The following is an 18,694-nucleotide window of genomic DNA, read 5'->3' as shown; positions in this document are numbered from 1 at the left end:
TTCGCTTCCCTATCCCCCCCACCAAATACTTCCCTGCCCCTAGGAAAGTGTAGCAGTCAACTTTTTTTTTTTTTTAAACAAAAAGCTTAGTTAGACGGAGCGGCTATTGTATGTGTAAAATAGGGACTTTTCATAGTAAGGCAGTTGAGTAAACTAGGTGACAGCAGTTTACAGCAAGGTACCTGCATGGAAAAATGGTAGGAAATAACTTTAAAAAAAATTAATGTAATAGGAACCAGACATGCACTGGTAATTACAATACACTGAGATGAATTAAATGAAGAGGGTGGCAGCTCAAACCAGACTTTTGTACATACATAAGTACTCCTTTTCTTTTTGCGAATACAGACTAACACGGCTGTTACTCTGAAACCTATCAGATACAGTCACTCAAACACTGGTTCTTGGATACAGAAACTTTTTGGGGATAAAGACACATTTTTGTTGAAACAATGTTTATGACCCATCTCTCTCTCTCGTTTCTGTTCACAATCTTCCTCAATCCTGTAATCAACGGCATCTTGTGTTCAGCAGTCATTGATTTCTCCCGAGACGTGGATCTTCCCCTACAGCAACTGATTCCTTGCTCCTGCAGCATGACACACATCTCTGGGCCCAGAGTACCCCAAAACAGCAAGTCCTGACAGCTTAAAGGGCAGAGACCCAATTCAACTGAAATTTAAAGTAATTGTGACCTTTTCACAAGCATTAAAGCTTCATACTTGCCATAAGAAACAACTTCCTTCGGGCAAGGCTCCATACTCTGCATACTCCTTTATTGACCTATAGAGCCCTACAAATCCATGGACTGTGGATTGGATGAGGATACACACTTAGTATCTGCACAGGGCTCTATTCACCAATAACTTCTCTTTTACTCACTGCCTGAGTCATGGCAGAACCACATTACCCTTTTGATTTTCTGCATTTTTTATTTAATAATATATTAAAACATATAAACACTTACCATGATTGTATGATACAGTGTATCTTACATATGCACACAAACATACATGCCAGAGATGTGAGGCATGATTTTGCCTGACATGTCACAGGCTTACAACACCTGGTCATTTCCAAAGGTCACAGAAACGTATGGTGACCTCTCTTCCCTGTAACAAACCCCTGGTCTCAAAGTCTTGCCTTCACCTCAGTTTAGGTGAGTTCTGGCAAGTAGGGGATGCAACTATTTGAAGCATGGCTCTGTTCAGGTGATGAGTATTGGTGTGAAAGGAGTGTCCCTGGGATACAGTCTCTTCTCCCAAAAGCCTACTCAGCTTCTATTGATTATCAATAGGAATACTGCTCAGATTAGGCTGGGTTCCAAGGTAAATTCACCCTAAGAATGGCCTTATCTGGCAGTTCTCTGAATCTTCTTCCTCATCACACTCCCACGCTTTTAATTTTCTCTCCTGCAGATGCACGATCTCATGGTGCACTGGCATGCATCTTATCCAGACAGCCAGTCCAGAACAGGACGAGCCGGCCATCTTTGTTCCAGCAGAACTCTGTGAAGTCTTTCAGCAACCGATCTGCAAACTTCTCATCCCCTGTGGCACTGGACCTCCACGTTTTGGTCAGCATGGTATTGTGGGCCCAGTTGTAACCAATGCGCTCTTCACAAAACATGTTCTGGTTGGCTGAGCTGGTGGAGTTGCGCCGCCGTCGTTGCTGTCCACAGGAAAATTTCCGCTTGGAGTAAGGCAGCTGCAGAGAAACCGTCCCTGTGGGAACCGGACAGGAGTTTAGTCCGTGGTCAAGGCTAGATCCTAGCACTGTCAGCTGACCCAAATGTTTCTAAGGGAAAACTAGACTGAGTTTCATTTATTGTCTCGTGTAGCAGGTAAAGATGCACTCAGCATTACCCCACTGCTACTTGCAAGGGTAACAAGGCTCATCGATTCCTTAAAGCAGGTACTCAACCTGCTGCTTTTTACTCGTGGCAAAAGTAATAATGCTTTATACTTATTGTAGGAGATGACTGGTCTCTCCATTGCCTTCTGTTTATGACCCTTTGTCCCAGCTGCTACAGCAATTGGCCAGCTGATCAGTGCTACTGAAGAACAACATTGGAACTAGGAGTGCAAGAATGGCTCTCATTGCCTGCCAAGCATTGCTCACCTGTGACATGGATGTACTGGGGTTTGTTCTCAGATGGGAAGTTGAATGCAGAGGCAGAGTATTTATCTTGCACAAATCCAAATCTGGGGAAACAAACACTAGAAAGAATGAGGCTATTCCTGTTGGGACTCCTACAACCCATGGGATGGGAAAGGGGTGGGATGGGGAAACACATATGCACATCCTTCTCATGGTCCAAAGGGAAGGAGGCAGAGGGAAGGAAGGGATCCCCAGGTTCTCCAATCCTGTTTTTTCCTGAGCATGGGGGTGGGGTTGGTCTCCTAGCTTATGTATGAAGCAACAGAACCAATAACCCAATCTGGAATGTTATCTGGCAGTCTGTTAAAAGGACCCAGCTCTGTGTGTGTGTGTACACACGTATGTACGTACGTACACATACACAAAAAAAATTAGGAGAAAGCTACAGAAAAGCTTCTGGTATGGTGCATCAAGTTATAGGAATTGTTTGATCAGGCTGGACAGTTCTGCCAGATGACTAGTGCTGCTTTGGGAACACACATCCCCCTCTGGGCTGAAGAAAACACCATTTTGAAGCAAGAAAAGGTCCATTCCAAGAGCCACCTTCTCCGTGATAGAAAGAGAGCCTGAGTTAAGCACTGTGAAACCAAATTCCAGTCAGGGACCACACTGAAAGCTTTGTGAAGACCCATAACAGGGGATGTTACACAGCCAGCCAAAGGCAGGAAGGATTGGCACTGGGAAGCTTATTTGTGCCTTCCAATTAACTCCTCCACCCTTATTGGCCCTTCTCTCACTAAGCAGTGTTCAAAAGAACACCATCAATTCCTCCTCAACTTGTTCCCAGCCTCTCACTACAGGTGTCAGATCCCAGTTACTTGCTTATTATCACTTAAGTTATCACTCAGAGATTCAAATCAGGATTGTCCCAAATGCTGTACACAGAGATGATGACAGTCGTTATCAGAGATACAACAATTTACCTGTTTCTAGCCTAAGAGAATGGGACACCTTTAGAACCTAATGTTACACTTAAGACAATCCATAGGGTTTGCTAATGAGTGACAACGTTCCTCCCACATATTGAGAGCATCCATCCCATTCCCACCCACTGCCAACTGTGCACATTTGAAGACATTCTGATTAACTTAGTATCTTTCAGAGGACTTCAAGGAGACACATAACTCATGGTCTCAAGTTTAACAGTACTACTTTAAAGCTCCAAAATCTGACTAGATCTTTACACCACACTCCACCATCATAGCCAAAGATGGATTTGACTCTCATCTACCGTGCTACACACATACCTGTGTGCAATTGCCTCCTGAAGCAGATGCATGCGATCCCAGTAAGTTTCAGGTTCAAAGCCTGAAACAAGAGAACCAGACAAAGGTCAGCTGAAACCATTTAATCTTAACCAACCCATAAGAGGCTTCCTCAGGCCAGCTCCATTGTGTGCTTCCCCCTATTCCTTTAAGCCACCTCCTTTGGTCCTATTTTATCTGTCAGCACTCGCCCTGAACTCCCAATATCCCATTAAGAGGATTTTTTAAAAACACCAACAGTTGATTCATGAACCAACCCTGGATTTGGCTTTTATGACCCTGGAAGGAACATACATAAAACAGTAAATACATAGGATTTGAGAGGGGAGGTTTCACTGTTTGTTGCTCTTGCGATACTATCGAATATTGTCCCATGTTTCTACTTTGCCCACCTTTGGGCATCAATAAGAACTTAGTTTTGGCAAGGGGGAAGGTCTGGGGTTAAAACCAACTCACCCTCCGTGAGGGTCCCTCACCCCAAATGATGAATATATTTTTATTTAGTGAGGATCAGGAAAAAAATTAGCATGACCACCATTTTGAGCATCAAGGCATTAAAATAGCCTATTTAAAGCCAGTGGGGCTACACCTGTACCACAACATGTAGAGTGTTCATTGCTCTTTCTGCATTTACAGTCAGACTCCAGGAAGAGTGTTACCAGGGGTGAGAACAATTTAATCAATAAAATGAATTTTTAAAATTTGTAAACTGTGTTCCTTTTCAGATCATCCCTCTGTATGATGCATCTCTCTGTGCTAGGACTCATGAAGCGCTGACCTCTGGGCAAGGCTCACAGTTGAGGCTTACCACAATAGCGTCACTAGGAAGGGAGAGGTCATACTAAAGAAAAAAAGGATTGCAGTTCCAGGCACTTAATCTCACAAGCAAACCTTCCTACCCAGAATGTAACCATGGCAACAAAAAGAGGATGCCAACCAAGGAAGCCTAGCCAGTATAATCTCAGAGAGGAGGGAATGAACAAATGCAAGATACAAATGCAGACTGGCTAGCAGGATGGATGGGAGCTGTTGGCAGAATGGGCTTTTATAATTTTTACAAAATGACAGCACGGTTAACTACCTGACATAGTTTCTATAGAAGCATTCAGTGTCATGGCAAAAGAGGAGAATGAAGGACATGGAACTCTCCCTGTTGATGGGCACCTCTCATTACCAACATGATGCTGTGGTGTGTGCCAACTGCCCTGAAGTACAGCTTCCCTCCTCATCTTTCCCTCATCATGCTGAATGAGCTGTATCCTTAATAGCAGATAGGAGGGAATGTAATGGCAGGCATCTTATGCAGCCAGAGAACATATTGTAGGTGTGATTCTTTATGCTAGCTACACATCCCAGTGAGAGTTCTCCCTGCAAGAAGGTACCCAAGGCTGGCTGGGGAATATTTCTTACCATCAAACAGATGCTCACTGCCCTCCTTCAGCAAGCAGCTAACATTGAGTGGGATGAACAACTGTGCTCGAAGTGGGTCTCCATATAGGTAACTGGGCAATGCAAATGGACCCTCCAGGACTGGAACCAGCAAGAAACCACAGGACGTAGCTTTCCGATGCCAACCCTGAACCTGTGAAGGGATTCAAATAATGAATCACATCGTGTATACCTGCATGGAAAGGAGTACTTATGTGCATAAGAGCAGCTTGTCTCGCCAACAACAAATCAGACACGCTCAGTTACCAAGGGCTTTGCCTGCTTTGCATACTGAGCATGCAATCATCTTCATAAGCAAAGCAGCACAAATACAAGATTTCAAAATTTTATTTTTTAAGGCATGTCACATAAATCAGAATGCTCAATTAGATCAGGCCATTGCAGAGAAGCTAACTGAAGTCTTGCATCAGTCCTCACTGCAGAGGATGTGAGGTAGATTCCCCAAACCTGAGCCATTCTTTTTAGGTGACAAATCTGAGGAACTGTCCCAGATTAGAGATGTCATTAGAGGAGGTTTTGGAACAAACTGATAAATTAAACGTAATAAGTCACCAGGACCAGATGGTATTCACCCAAGAGTTCTGAAGGAACGCAAATATGAAATTGCAGAACTACTAAGTGTGGTATGTAACCTATCATTTAAATTAGCTTCTGTACCAGATGACTGAAGAATTCCTAATGTGGCTCCAATTTTTTTTTTTTTCCTTTTTTAAAGGCTCCAGAGGTGATCTTGGTAATTACAGACTGGTAAGCCTAACTTCAGTACCAGGCAAATTGATTGAAACTACAGTAAAGAACAGAATTATCAGACACATAGATGAACATGATTTGCTGGGAAAAAGTCAACAAGGCTTTTGTAAAGGGAAATCATGCCTCACCAATCTATTAGAATTCTTTGAAGGGGTCAACAAACAGGTGGACAAGGGTGATCCAGTGGATATAGTGTACTTGGATTTTGAGAAAGCCTTTGACAAGGTTCCTCACCACAGGCTCTTAAGGGAACTAATTAGTCATGGGATAAGAGGAAAGGTTTTCTCATGGCTCAGTAACTGGTCAAAAGATAGCAAAAAAGGGTAGGAATAAATGTCAGTTTTCAGAATGGAGAGAGGTAAATAGTGGTGTCCCCCAGGGATCTGTACTGCGACCAGTGCTGTACAACATATTCCTAAAAGATTTGAAAAAGCAGTAAACAGGTGGAAAAATTTGCAGACGATACAAAACTACTCAAGATAGTTAAGTCCAAAGTAGACTGTGAAGAGTTACAAAGGGATCTCAGAAGACAGGGAGACTGGGCAACAAAATGGCAGATGAAATTCAGGTGTTGATAAATGCAAAGTAATGCACATTGGAAAACATAATCCCAACTATACATACAAAATGATGGGGTCTAAATTAGCTGTTACCACTCAAGAAAGATCTTGGAATCATTGTAGATAGTTCTCTGAAAACATGCACTCAATGTGCAGCATCAGAATATTAGGAAAGAGACAGATTATAAAAAAAAAAAAAAAGGAAAATATCATAATGCCATTTTATAAATCCACAGTACGCCCACACTTTGAATACTGTGTGCAATTTTGGTTGCCCCATATCAAAAAAAGATTTATTAGAATTAGAAAACGTACAGAGAAGGGCAACAAAAATGATTAAGGATATGAAACAGCTTCCATGTGAGGAGAAATTAAAAAGACTGGGACTTTTCAGCTTGGAAAAGACGACTGGCGGGTGGGATATGATAGAGGTATATAAAATCATGAATGGTTTGGAGAAAGTGAATAAGGAAGTATTATTTACTCCTTTACACAACACAAGAACCATAGGTCACCCAATGAAATGAATGGGCAGCAGGTTTAAAACAAAAAAGAAAGAACTTCTTCACAAGATGCACAGGCAACCTGTGGAACTCATTGCCAGGGGATGTTGTAAGGGCCAAAAGTATAAATGGGTTCAAAAAAGAATTAGATAAGTTCATGGAAGATAGGTCTATCAATGGCTATTAGCCAAGATGGTCACGGATACAACCCCATGCTCTGGATGTCCCTAGCCTATGGCTGCCAGAAGCTGGGAGTGGACGACAGGGGATGGCTCACTCAATGATTGCCTGTTCTGTTCATTCCCTCTGAAGTACCTGGCATTGGCCACTGTTGGAAGACAGGATACTGGGCTAGATGGACCCCTGGTCTGACCCATTATAGCTGTTCTTATGAATGCACTTAAAATGGGATATTTCTAAGGAAACTGATTTAGCCTTGTCATAAATATAAAGGGAAGGGTAAACCCCTTTGAAATCCCTCCTGGCCAGGGGAAAGCTCCTCTCACCTGTAAAGGGTTAAGAAGCTAAAGGTAACCTCGCTGGCACCTGACCAAAATGACCAATGAGGAGACAAGATACTTTCAAAAGCTGGGAGGAGGGAGAGAAACAAACGGTTTGTGGGTCTGTCTGTAGTCATCTTGGCCGGGGACAGAACAGGAATGGAGTCTTAGAACTTTTAGTAAGTAATCTAGCTAGGTATGTGTTAGATTATGATTTCTTTAAATGGCTGAGAAAAGAATTGTGCTGAATAGAATAACTATTTCTGTCTGTGTATCTTTTTTGTAACTTAAGGTTTTGCCTAGAGGGGTTCTCTATGTTTTTGAATCTAATTACCCTGTAAGATATATATACCATCTTGATTTTACAGGGGGGATTTCTTTATTTCTATTTACTTCTATTTTTTATTAAAAGTCTTTGTAAAACACTGAATGCTTTTTCATTGTTCTCAGATCCAAGGGTTTGGGTTTGTGGTCACCTATGCAAATTGGTGAGGCTTTTTATCCAACATTTCCCAGGAAAGGGGGGGGTGCAAGTGTTGGGAGGATTGTTCATTGTTCTTAAGATCCAAGGGTCTGGGTCTGTAGTCACCTAGGCAAATTGGTGAGGCTTTTTACCAAACCTTGTCCAGGAAGTGGGGTGCAAGGTTTTGGGAAGTATTTTGGGGGGAAGGACGCGTCCAAACAGCTCTTCCCCAGTAACCAGTATTAGTTTGGTGGTGGTAGCGGCCATTCCAAGGATAACGGGGGTAATATTTATTACCTTGGGGAAGTTTTGACCTAAGCTGGTAAAGATAAGCTTAGGAGGTTTTTCATGCAGGTCCCCACATCTGTACCCAAGAGTTCAGAGTGGGGGAGGAACCTTGACAAGCCTGATTACAGTGAATGGCCAAGGACTGCTTAACTGGAACAAAATTTCCATTTAGAAAGAGGATGTACGTGACCAATGCCAAGGGTCTGAATGGAGAGTAAACGGTCTGGGATTTCTGAATGCCAGTTTCTTGATACAGAAGTTGCCAAATTACAAAAAGAAACAAAGTTAAAGTAAACAGCAAATGTAGAGAACTTCTTGTATTTTTATCCTTGGTGTTTTCAGTGGGTTTTTAAAAAGCCTCTTTGCTGAACTGGGACAACAGGCTGCCTACCCCACGGGCTCCATTAACATTTTTCACTGCTTTTCATTTTAAAATTCAAGGTACAGTGGGTTACACTGTACTGGCTCTTTGCACAGGGTCAAATCCTACACAGTGGCTCAAGTGGGACTTAAAAGTAATGCCTTGGCCTCGTGCTGGCTCTCTGCACAGGGTGAATTTAACTCATTAAAAGAAAGAGAATGCTACACCTAGGATAGGGTGACTAAACACACTGATTTATAGCAATGATAAGAGACACAAACTCAGCAACACACATTCATAGCAGTAGCAACAAGCAGCAAAATGGTCATTCAAAATCATACAAACTTCACACCACAGCATCTATCCTAGCACTTCTCACTGGCTTCCCACTAATTGCCTTGCTGAATTTCCCTGCGCACTCGGGTAAGGACACATTTAGTCAGCTTGGTAAGTTTGAGAGCATCCAGAATACAAGGACCCTTACCATCTCAAAGAGAACAGCTGCTGTTACTGCCATCCAATGCAATTTGATCTCGAAGGCAGCATTCAGCGAGAAATTGCCATGGTAGTAACAACTGCACCACTCCAGGCGGTCAGTGCGGTTATTCACATCCACATCCAGAGTCACTGTTCGCTGCTCGGGTACTGTGGCAGCTATGCAGTTACGGAGTCAAGAGTATTTTAAAAAATGTATCCAGAAGGGGAGAGAAAGAAAATTAAAATGAGACTGATTCGTTTTAAGCATGGGTTGCTTCATCCCCCTGCCTTGCACTTTTAGGGCCAACAAAAATAGCTCAAAGAATCTTGCTAGCCTAGATCACAAGAATGAAAAGGAGAAGAGAATTCCACCCACACCAGGGAACTCTGCTGCCCCAATTCCTCCTCCAGAAATTATTACTCTAATCAGTCCAGTGACATCTAATCTGGGGTAGATGGGGACTCCCTCCTCTAGGAATCAGAGTAGCAGCCGTGTTAGTCCGTATCTGCAAAAAGAAAAGGAGTACTTGTGGCACCTTAGAGACTAACAAATTTATTTGAGCATAAGCTTTTGTGAGCTACAGCTCACTTCATCGGATGCATTCAGTGGAAAATCATTCTATAATATGTTCTATAATTTAGTAGTATTCCAGTGTGGAATTGAAGGTGCTATGGAGGGCTACCCATGTAACATTTGCCTCTGAGGCATTCCAATTTGATTATAATGTTCTTTACATTTCTCCATACAAATCACAACACTGCACATTTTTACACCAGGGAAGGAGTATTCCAGAGTTTACAATGACAGCAAAAAGGAGATGAGGAATGCATTTAGTTTCCAGAGTAAAAGTGGTCTATATTAATGCAATGTTAAGGCTGCACATTACAATTTTTAAAAAGGCAAAAAACCAAAAAGGTTCCTACAGTATTATCATCTTTGGCTTATTGCATTTAGGTAGCATTCTTTTCTTTTTTTAAATTAGTATTTCTGTAATGCGTAGAGGACCCCTCCAAGACCAGGGCCACATTGTGCAAGGCCACATAGTACAGCCACATAGTAAAAGAAGGTCCCTGCACCCTAGAGCTTACACTCTATATAAGTGAGGGCTTGTCTACACTTACGACTAACTCGGCTACAATCGATGCAGTGGTGTCCATTTAGTGGGTCTAGTGAAGACCCGCTAAATCGATGGGAGAGTGCTTTCCTGTCAACAAAGCGCAAAGTAAGTCAGAGGGAGAGTGTCTCCCGTCGACAGAGTGTGGTGTAGACACCGCTGTAAGTCGACCTAAGTTACATCAACTTCAGTTACATTAGGTCGACTTACAGCTTTAGTGTAGACCAGCCCTAAGACACAAAGGGTAGGAAGGGAAAACAGAGGCACAGGAAGAGGGAGGGACTTGCCCAAGGTCACACAGCAAGTCAGCAGCAAAGCCAGGAATACAACCAAGGTCTCCTGACTCCCAGTCCAGGACCCTACCCCTTAAACTAGACTGCCATTTCTTGATTTTCTTATTACATGCCTTAGTTTAATATGTTTCTGTGCTGTTCGATATTGGACATAAAATACCAACGATATGCACTAAGGCTGTGTTAATATTGCTGAGACATTTCCCAACCTGAATATTTGAACTGTCTTTGATTAACTGTTTGGTATTTTTTAAGCAGAGAAAAGGAATTGCTCATGTTTTGTAGTCTTAGCATTTAAAAATTCCCAATTAAGTTTTGAAATTCAGCGCCAAGATGGAGGGAATTGGGGCAAGGGCAGAGTTCCCACCTTTGCTTCTGCTCTAATTTGTCAGAAGACCATTTTCTAGGAGGCTGGGTTAACAGTGCAACATCCTATTGTTTATGCTGTAATTACTTTAGCTTGGCAACAGAAAAAGAGATCGAAATAAATAATAATAATAAATGACAGAGGTGTCATCTTGGAGAGCATGCAGATGCTCTTTTGTAAATAAGTCTCATCACTTCCTGGCAAAGATTTATCTCCTCCTACTCCCATCTAGGCCAGGTATTGTCAGACATACCAACATCTTATTCTTTTATTTTTCTTGTTGCTTTTTACTCAGATATCACTGAAGATGCACTGTTGTGGGTGGCTTAAAGTTACAATACCAGCTTTTCAGGAGCCATGCAATGTAACGTAAATGATGAACCACCACAGAAACCCAGTTTGGGATGTTTGAGGGAAGCATCCCAATAGGAGGTAAAGCAGAAGCAACTAAATCAGTAAGGAAGGCAGGTGCTGTCTGCCAGCGCAGCTGCCAGACACAACAATACACCAGCCAATTTGTATAAATTAGCACATGCTGAAGAATGAACTCCCTGCTCCACTGCTAGATCGTTTCTCCTCCAAGTTACTGGTAACACAAGACTCTCTATCAAGACTGCAAACTGTCTCGTTCTACCTTACCCAGTGCCTCTATTCACAGACCAAACAACTGGAGGCAAATCCCCATAGGAGCACTCCTAACAATCCCACAACTTCAAAACTATCACTGGATTAGCATTTTAAATCTCTCTAAATTTAGGAGACTCAAATGGGTTCTTAGAAAATGGTCCTAATTTGAAGTTATAACAGAAGACCTCTGGCTTCCATACGCTTGGCTGATTTTAAGAGAACTCACCTGCTTCCCAACTGTGTCTTGTACCAGTATTAACTAATGAGTTATAGTGCACATTGGAGAGGAGCAGACAGGTTACTCTTCAACCAGAGATTAATTATGTACATGGTTATAATTACTAGTGCAGCATGCATTGCTATAAATCAAAAGGGACAAGATTACATATATCACAGATCAGATTTTCATTGGGAAGGGAAAAGGGACAATCATCAGATAAGTGATAGGGAAGTTGGCAAGGATAAGGATTTTACGGGTACACAGAGCTTGTTCCAGAGCTCCCAACACTTGCATGCTGTTTCATATCACAGGCTGACATTTAGGGAAGGTGGAGGAGGGGAAGAAATCAAATGCAGCCAAAGTCAAGAGAGGAACAAATGAAGTCACGTGGACCGGCTGCCATTGAGGTTAGTAAAGCTTCCTGCCTCAGATGTACTGGTAATGTTTTTGGAGTGTTTAGATGAGAAACAGCATTGAAGTGGCACACAAACTTGTTTCTTTCTGAGAACAGGTAACACCACATTGTTTACTGTAGGAAAATCCAATCATCCTTTAGAACAAACCAGAATGGACAACAGCAGCAGTATGGAAGTGCTTTTCATCCCAGAACAGCAAAACTGATTACGGATCATTATCTCCATTTTATAATGGGGAAACTGAGGAACAGAGGAGTGAAGTGGTTTACCAAAGCTGCATGGTGAGCCAGACAGAGTCATGAGCAGAACCAAGGTCTCCAGAGCCTCAGTCCTCTGAACCACACATTATCTGGACACCAGGCTGGGCTCAGGTTCACCTAGCTCATTAATTATGCCAATAAGGTTTTGTACTGGCCAAAATGATAGCTTTAGTGTGTAGTAGGTAAGGAGCCTCCTGCTCACTTTAGCTTTAGATAATAGAATTGTGAGCTTATTGGTCTAGGCCCCTCCCCTCATTTTTCAGTTTCTTATGCTGTTCCTCTTTGAACAAAGCTTTCAAAAATATACACAGATTACCATAGCTTCAGATTTAGAAGATACAGTTACTATACAAGAAGAAGGGTTATGTCACTTCTCTTCAGAGGAGTCAAACATATAACAGAAGAGCACTGGGGATTCTCTCTTTCTAAATTTAGATGAGATTTTATAAGATGCATCTTATAAATCTGAAGTTATGGCAATGGACTTTTCTAGCATGTTTTACAGGGAACATATAGCATATGGCAGGAGCAAGTGACTCAAACTGGCCTGGAAATGCAACAAGAAGATGACAAAGCACACATATTAGGACATATAACTAGTGAGTTTCACTGGCTGTTAGCGGTAGAAAAGGCACCGTGTGTGTGGTCTCTGTGGCACCCTAGTGAAAAGTGCTTTACAATGGAAGGAGATTTTAAGATGGGATAATGATATCCACTCCCATTGCATGCCCTGATGTTCCAGATTCAAACCCCCAGTTCATTCACACTGCTGGTATCTTTTGTAATTGTGGCCCCAGGTGTCTGACCTGGAGTTCTTCCCCATTACACCCTAGACTGGTGCCACCACGGTCTCCAAGTGTCACTGTACACAGGACTCTCCTACACTTCACTCCATTCTCAACAGGAAGAGTATCACCAGGGCTCTTGCCACTGGCAAACACTTGTTGAGGAACATTAGATTTAGTTAAGTGAAGTTTTGGTGCTCTGTTGTTCTGACATGTCATCATTTCCATGTGCACAGCAGGGACCGAACTCCATCATGTGGTTGTGAAGAGTCACACCAGCTCCACATGGAGACAGGAGAGGAGTATTATCTCTTCCTCAAACTCTGAGGATGGTGGGAATATTTTAATTTTTTGCTTTTAGGTAACAATGAATAGAGATTGTTCCTCTCAGCCAGTGAAACGCATCCCAGAGACATGACAATGAGACCACCTGCATGACAAATGTACGGCCAGCATGAGATCTGCAGCCTGTTGCTGGTCCACGTGAGATCATACCCTTGGTTGGCTGCTATTCCCCTTCAAAACTACTCCCTTGTACTTCACCAGATGTCATCTGTGTTCCGCATCTACCTAATAGTGCGGCTGCCTGGCTCCGTCCTCCGAAACTGCGGCTAAAGGAACTGTGCCTACTTGCATAAGAGGCTGGGCGGCTGGGAAGCCAGGGCAGGAGGAATGCTGGGATTTCTGAATGCAAGAGCTCTTCTGCCACAAATGCCACCTCGAACCATTTCCTCTGGAAAGTGGAGAAATCGTCCATTGCTGCTGTGTGCCACATGGTGGGCGGCTGCTGCATACCCACTGGATAAAGGCAATGGGAAAGACTGGTCAGTCAAGAACAAGACCCCTTAACACACAAGGTTACCATTACACTTCCTGAGTTTCTAGAGTCTAGGTTCAGAGGGAGCTGGAGATCTCACATTTGTCCTCCGATTCCCATCCTGTGAGTCGACAGTTCAAGGAAATCTGGTGATCTTTTCTAAAGGGTATGTGGTGAGGAGGATGGGGAGAGCTGAGCTGTCCAGCTGTCATTAAATTACCCTTCATTTTTTGGTGTTAAATTCACAAAGGCTAGTACATCTCTTTGGATCCCTATACACCAGAGGTCTCAATATCCCGGCCCGCGGGCCATCTGCGGCCCGAGAACTTCCCCACTGCGGCCCGTGGAGGAGAGACGCATGTAGACAAGCTGCTGGCAACGTCTGCTGCAGGCGCCGCCCCCTGCAGCTCCCATTGGCTGGGGGAGAGGGACAGAGATACCATCACCAGTCGCCGGGCAGAGTTAGCCACGGAGGCAGCATCATTTTTTTCCACAGAGAATATAAACAAGTCAAAATACAGAACACAGCTATCTGATGCCCACCTTGCTGCAATCCTGAAGGTTTCAAACTGCTCAGTTACTGAGGCTAAACATCAACAAACTGACAGAACTGAAGCATTGCCAGGTTCCTGACAAACACTAAAAACCTCTCTGGCAGGCAAAGAATTGTATAAAGTTGTATGACAGATTCATTATTTCTGAGAAACTCAAAATAAAAAATACAATATAAACGTTTTCTTTTCTGAACACCATCTTCAGTGACATTACTGGCCCGCTGGGAGGATTTGAGGACTGGCACTGGCCCTAAGGTAAACTGAGTTTGAGACCCCTGCTATACACCATCCCCCCTCCTGCAAACATTTATTTAAGGGTGCTGCTCCCCTTTCAAATCCCTTCTCAAGATGCACTTCTGCTGCAACACCTACAACAACTCAACAAAATTCAAGGGCTACACTGAAGGGCAATAGGGGAAAGCTCAGTAGTTACATAAAAGCCTGACCTCGGTCCGGCTCCTTATCGACGACAATCTTGTAGAAATAGAACCCATAGATGAAGGTGCGCAAGGCCTCTCCAGATGCGTGAACGATCAGCTGCTCATCCAGCATTTTCTAAAGAAAAACAAATGAAAAGCAGCTTTCAGTGGTGAATCGGGGCTTTGGGGTTGGAACGGGGAGACATTAGGAAAGTGAGTCTTTCCTTTGGAGACATTAAAGGTTCAAGCTCCTCACCTGTAAAGATGAGAACGGCAGCAGTGCTTCCCTAGACGTGCCGAAAACCCAGCAGGCTAGTAGTGAATAGGGTCAGAAGTCCTCATCTTCCAGATAAACTGTATTTTGTCCCTTTGAAGTTCCCTACTAACTAGACTCTTTCCACTCTGTGTACTACCTCCAGTGTTTGCCGTCTTACTTATGTGCCTTTGTCTAACATATGGGTTTTCAGGAGCTGTAAGTAGCCATCATGTGGCTTCAGGGCTCAGAAAGGTTCTAGGATCCTCTTTGCTAGCTGGTGTGGTGTGGAGTCTCAGTAGAAATGAATTCTAGAGCATTTCTGAGCCTCAAAACACAAACCCTGATGTGGTTCAACAGGGCGTGTGTGTGTATTACACATAGTGTGTGTACTTATGTAAGTATCCTTGAACAGAACAGTTTTATGCTCATTGTTCTCATGACAGCTCCAGTACCCAAAGCAGTTATTAGAAGAAAATACAATCACACTGCAGTGACTTACACTCCTAGCTAAAACGAGGGCTTTTGGTAACCACCAGTCAGTGTGAGATTGTATGTAAAACTGCCACCATCACACCAGCAGGGGAAAAAAATGCAACACCTATCGCACATCATCATGCTGCTCTGTGATAGGACATCTAAAATCAAACCACTGAAGAAAATATTTTTTCCAGCCAGTATCTGACTTACAAAACAAACATTGTTGCATATTTATTGTGATCTCCATCTCAAGCTAATACTTACTGGGGGAAGGAGAGGTATAAAAACCTAGTGATCGAAAGTCACATTTCCCTACACATACGTAGTAGTGGAGACACTCTTGAAAACTATATTAGTAAGAGGATTTTAAATATGAGAGAGAGAGAGAGACACACGCACACACACAGTTTCCCAAGATCTATGCTTTCCCCAGTAAATGGGACATTTCTCTCACCTGCATGATGTCAATGGCCATAGCCTGGGTCTGCACCCCTTCCAGGTTGTTCACCAGCCAGTGGACAACCTCAGCACTGATGAAACAATACGGAGAGAGGCCCTTCTGTTCAGAGAGCAGCTGGATCCCTGTACTGAATCCCAACAAGTTAAGCATGTAACTAACATGAACTGAAATCACACAGAAAGACAGAAAAATTACTACTGCAGAGGAGGAAAACCCAGAATGAGAAATCTGAAGTTCTCTGTAGCTTGTGTACCGTTAGTCTCTGAGACTGCAGAAGATTGTATTTTACAATGGAAAAAGCTCCGAAATTACTCCCTCTACAGTGACTCCTGCTTAGGCAGGCCTGGGACTGTAGCACCTGACCTCTGTGTAGCCACATTTTGTACCCTAATTTCTACAGTGACTCCTGCTGGGAGAGGCTAGAACTGAATAATACAAAGATCACTTAAGAAAAGCTATTCCACCCTAGACCATGAAACTCTTCCATTAGGGGCCCACCTATCAAATCCTGCTTCAAAGCCTCACAGTGAGATTTTAGGCATATTTTGACTCAAAACTTACGTGGGGTGCTTCATGGCTTCAAGAATCTCGATCAGAGTAGAGGAAGAAGTCAGGGAGCTCGCAGAAGACTGCTGAGAGCTGGAAAGTAAACAAAATTGTGTTTACAAGTCCTGTATCTGCCAGTCTAGTTTGACAGATGTTGAGGAGAGCTGCTGTTTCTTCTCTTCACAGCAATAATTGTTCCACGTTTTATCTTCTGTTCTTGGTGCATGTGCCAGTAATTTGCAAAAGGGAGGAGAGTCCAAGCATGCAGCTCTTGCCTCAGGAAACCTCCTTAGTGCAGCACAGAGCAAAGGGGAGGAGTTAGTTACCTTTAAGGAACAGAGATGACTAAAGAAGAACAAGTGAAAGCTGCAAGCACATTTTTGCACTGGATTTACTCATGCTATACAAACCCTATTTGCACGCACTGTAGTTCAGAAGCAATTCAAAGCATGCCATTTGAAAGTTATTAACACGGGAAACAGGTGCTACTGTAGGTTTATTTTTAATACCACTTCCCCCATCGTGTTTCACCACCAGATTGGAACCCCTTGGATTCCAACAACCCACTTGATCTAACGATGCACTGGAGGGTCCCCTGTCTCCTCGGAGAAGAGGGGATATGGATTTCCACACCCATTCAAACCCTGGCTTTCTCAGAGTGCTCCACGAATAGCCACAAAAAAGTTCTGGAAGGAGCAGACCGTTGCGGTGAGGGAAATCCGGCTCATGTCTATTCAGTGCTGGACAACTGGGCTAGAAGGCTGGTTTTTGGTGCCACTATTCAAGGACAGCGTTCTCCATCTAAGTCACAGAACATGATCTTCAAGTGACATGTGCCTTCCAGTGCTGACACACATGAAATGAGCACAGCACGTATTGTCCTATGTTTCCTGTGCTAAGTACCCCTCCTGCCCTGTAACCAGCAAGAGGAATGTATTGAACAGAATATCATTACTGAACTGCTGTGCTCGTCTTACCTGTTCTCAGTGGAGCCAGCTGTGGCATATCCCTGGTCTCCTATATTCTGGGAGCTTCCAAAGGGCTGAGTGCTGCCCCTATCAGCTGACTGGCCTGTGTTTATCAACATGTTGCCATCTAGGGTTGGAGGAACTGTCTGATCTAGAGAGACCTGTAAGGAGTGAGACATAGCAACACCTTTATACAATTCACAGCACATTCCTTTTTCGACTTTCCCTGCCTCTCGTAAGCACCCCAGCTCAGACTCTTCACAGGGCAAGCAGTCCTTTATGCAACCATAGACATGTACAACAAAGACAAACACGGCCTTGTTTTAGTTGGAGCTACTGACAACTCTGCAATTCATTACATCAGTGTCCCAGATTGACCCAGATTAACATAAAGATCACCAAGTAAGCAGCAACCGTGCTAACAGAATTGGTAGCAAGGTAGCAAAGCTGGCTGCAGCCTGATATTTTCAAATTTTAAAAACGAACAAGGAAGGATTTAGATTTAAGAGAATAAGCACCACCACACAGCCATGGTGACTGACAGAACAGGAACTCAAGTCGCTGAATGGAAGCGGTGAGCAATTTAAAAGCTCACTGCTCTTCCTCTGAGATTGAAGCATGTGAATTCACCAGAGGGATTTCAGTTTTCATTATGGAAAACAAAAAATAAAAAAACACCCATGCACACCTCTCTCTCTCTCTCTCTCTCTCTCTCTCTCTCTCTCTAAAAAGAAGCCATAATCCATCTATCTTTGATTTTTTTAGGGTAGTATCAGAAAACTGATTGGCACTCGCCCACAGCCATGACACTGAGTGATACTACAGGACACTTTCCTCCTGCAGAAACACTTGTACTAGTCCATGGCAGACTGAATAGTTAGCAAAAATTAACATAAAAGCCTTTCAGAAAGAACAGGAATGCAGAAAGATTCAGCAAAAGACAGGCTGTAATTATCAGCTGCCATCTGCCATTAACACATATGGCTTAGGGAAAGACACATTATGTAAAAGCTACATAAGAGGAGTGGGTGAGGGAGATGTGAATGGCAGAGAAAGTCTAACTCAAACAGGTGTATAATGAGGGCTTATCTGCCTTTATGATTCCACAGTGCCCAGAGTCAAGCACAGGACCTGACTGAAGGCATACAGCTCCCCTTGGCAGGGAGTTTGATGGAGGATGACAGCCAGTTCGGGGGGTTGGAGAAGGCTTTACTCTGTGTCACCTCTCCTCACTGCCATCACCCAAGCTCTCACACTTTGCAAATTGTGCCCTTTCGATACAGCCAAAAGTGGCAGATGCTCCATATTGAAGCTACAGCACATTCATCCCTCCCAACC

General features: G+C 43.3%; 1 protein-coding gene across 8 annotated transcripts in view; it reads right to left on the bottom strand.

Moving 5' to 3' along the window:
* Window positions 1-972: 972 nt before the first annotated feature.
* DEPDC5 (DEP domain containing 5, GATOR1 subcomplex subunit) overlaps window positions 973-18,694 on the bottom strand; it is a 66,475-nt gene continuing 48,753 nt past the window's right edge. For 7 of the 8 annotated variants that reach the window (XM_084649038.1, XM_084649043.1, XM_084649041.1 and 4 more), the window contains 10 exons: window positions 17,366-17,517; window positions 16,404-16,481; window positions 15,837-15,969; window positions 14,677-14,785; window positions 13,430-13,657; window positions 8,784-8,953; window positions 4,836-5,007; window positions 3,408-3,468; window positions 2,122-2,204; window positions 973-1,724 (listed from right to left, as the gene is read on the bottom strand). In XM_084649038.1, the coding sequence (XP_084505164.1) occupies window positions 1,429-1,724; window positions 2,122-2,204; window positions 3,408-3,468; window positions 4,836-5,007; window positions 8,784-8,953; window positions 13,430-13,657; window positions 14,677-14,785; window positions 15,837-15,969; window positions 16,404-16,481; window positions 17,366-17,517 (1,482 nt within the window). In that variant the 3' untranslated portion in view covers window positions 973-1,428. The remainder of the gene's footprint in view (window positions 1,725-2,121; window positions 2,205-3,407; window positions 3,469-4,835; window positions 5,008-8,783; window positions 8,954-13,429; window positions 13,658-14,676; window positions 14,786-15,836; window positions 15,970-16,403; window positions 16,482-17,365; window positions 17,518-18,694) is intronic. The other variant, XM_084649042.1, reaches the window with a different exon arrangement.

Source organism: Lepidochelys olivacea, assembly GCF_965140295.1.
Source record: "Lepidochelys olivacea isolate rLepOli2 genome assembly, chromosome: 15".
NCBI lineage: Eukaryota > Metazoa > Chordata > Testudines > Cheloniidae > Lepidochelys > Lepidochelys olivacea.
The sequence above is the reverse complement of the archived record's forward strand: the minus strand, read 5'-3'. Positions and strand labels throughout refer to the sequence as shown.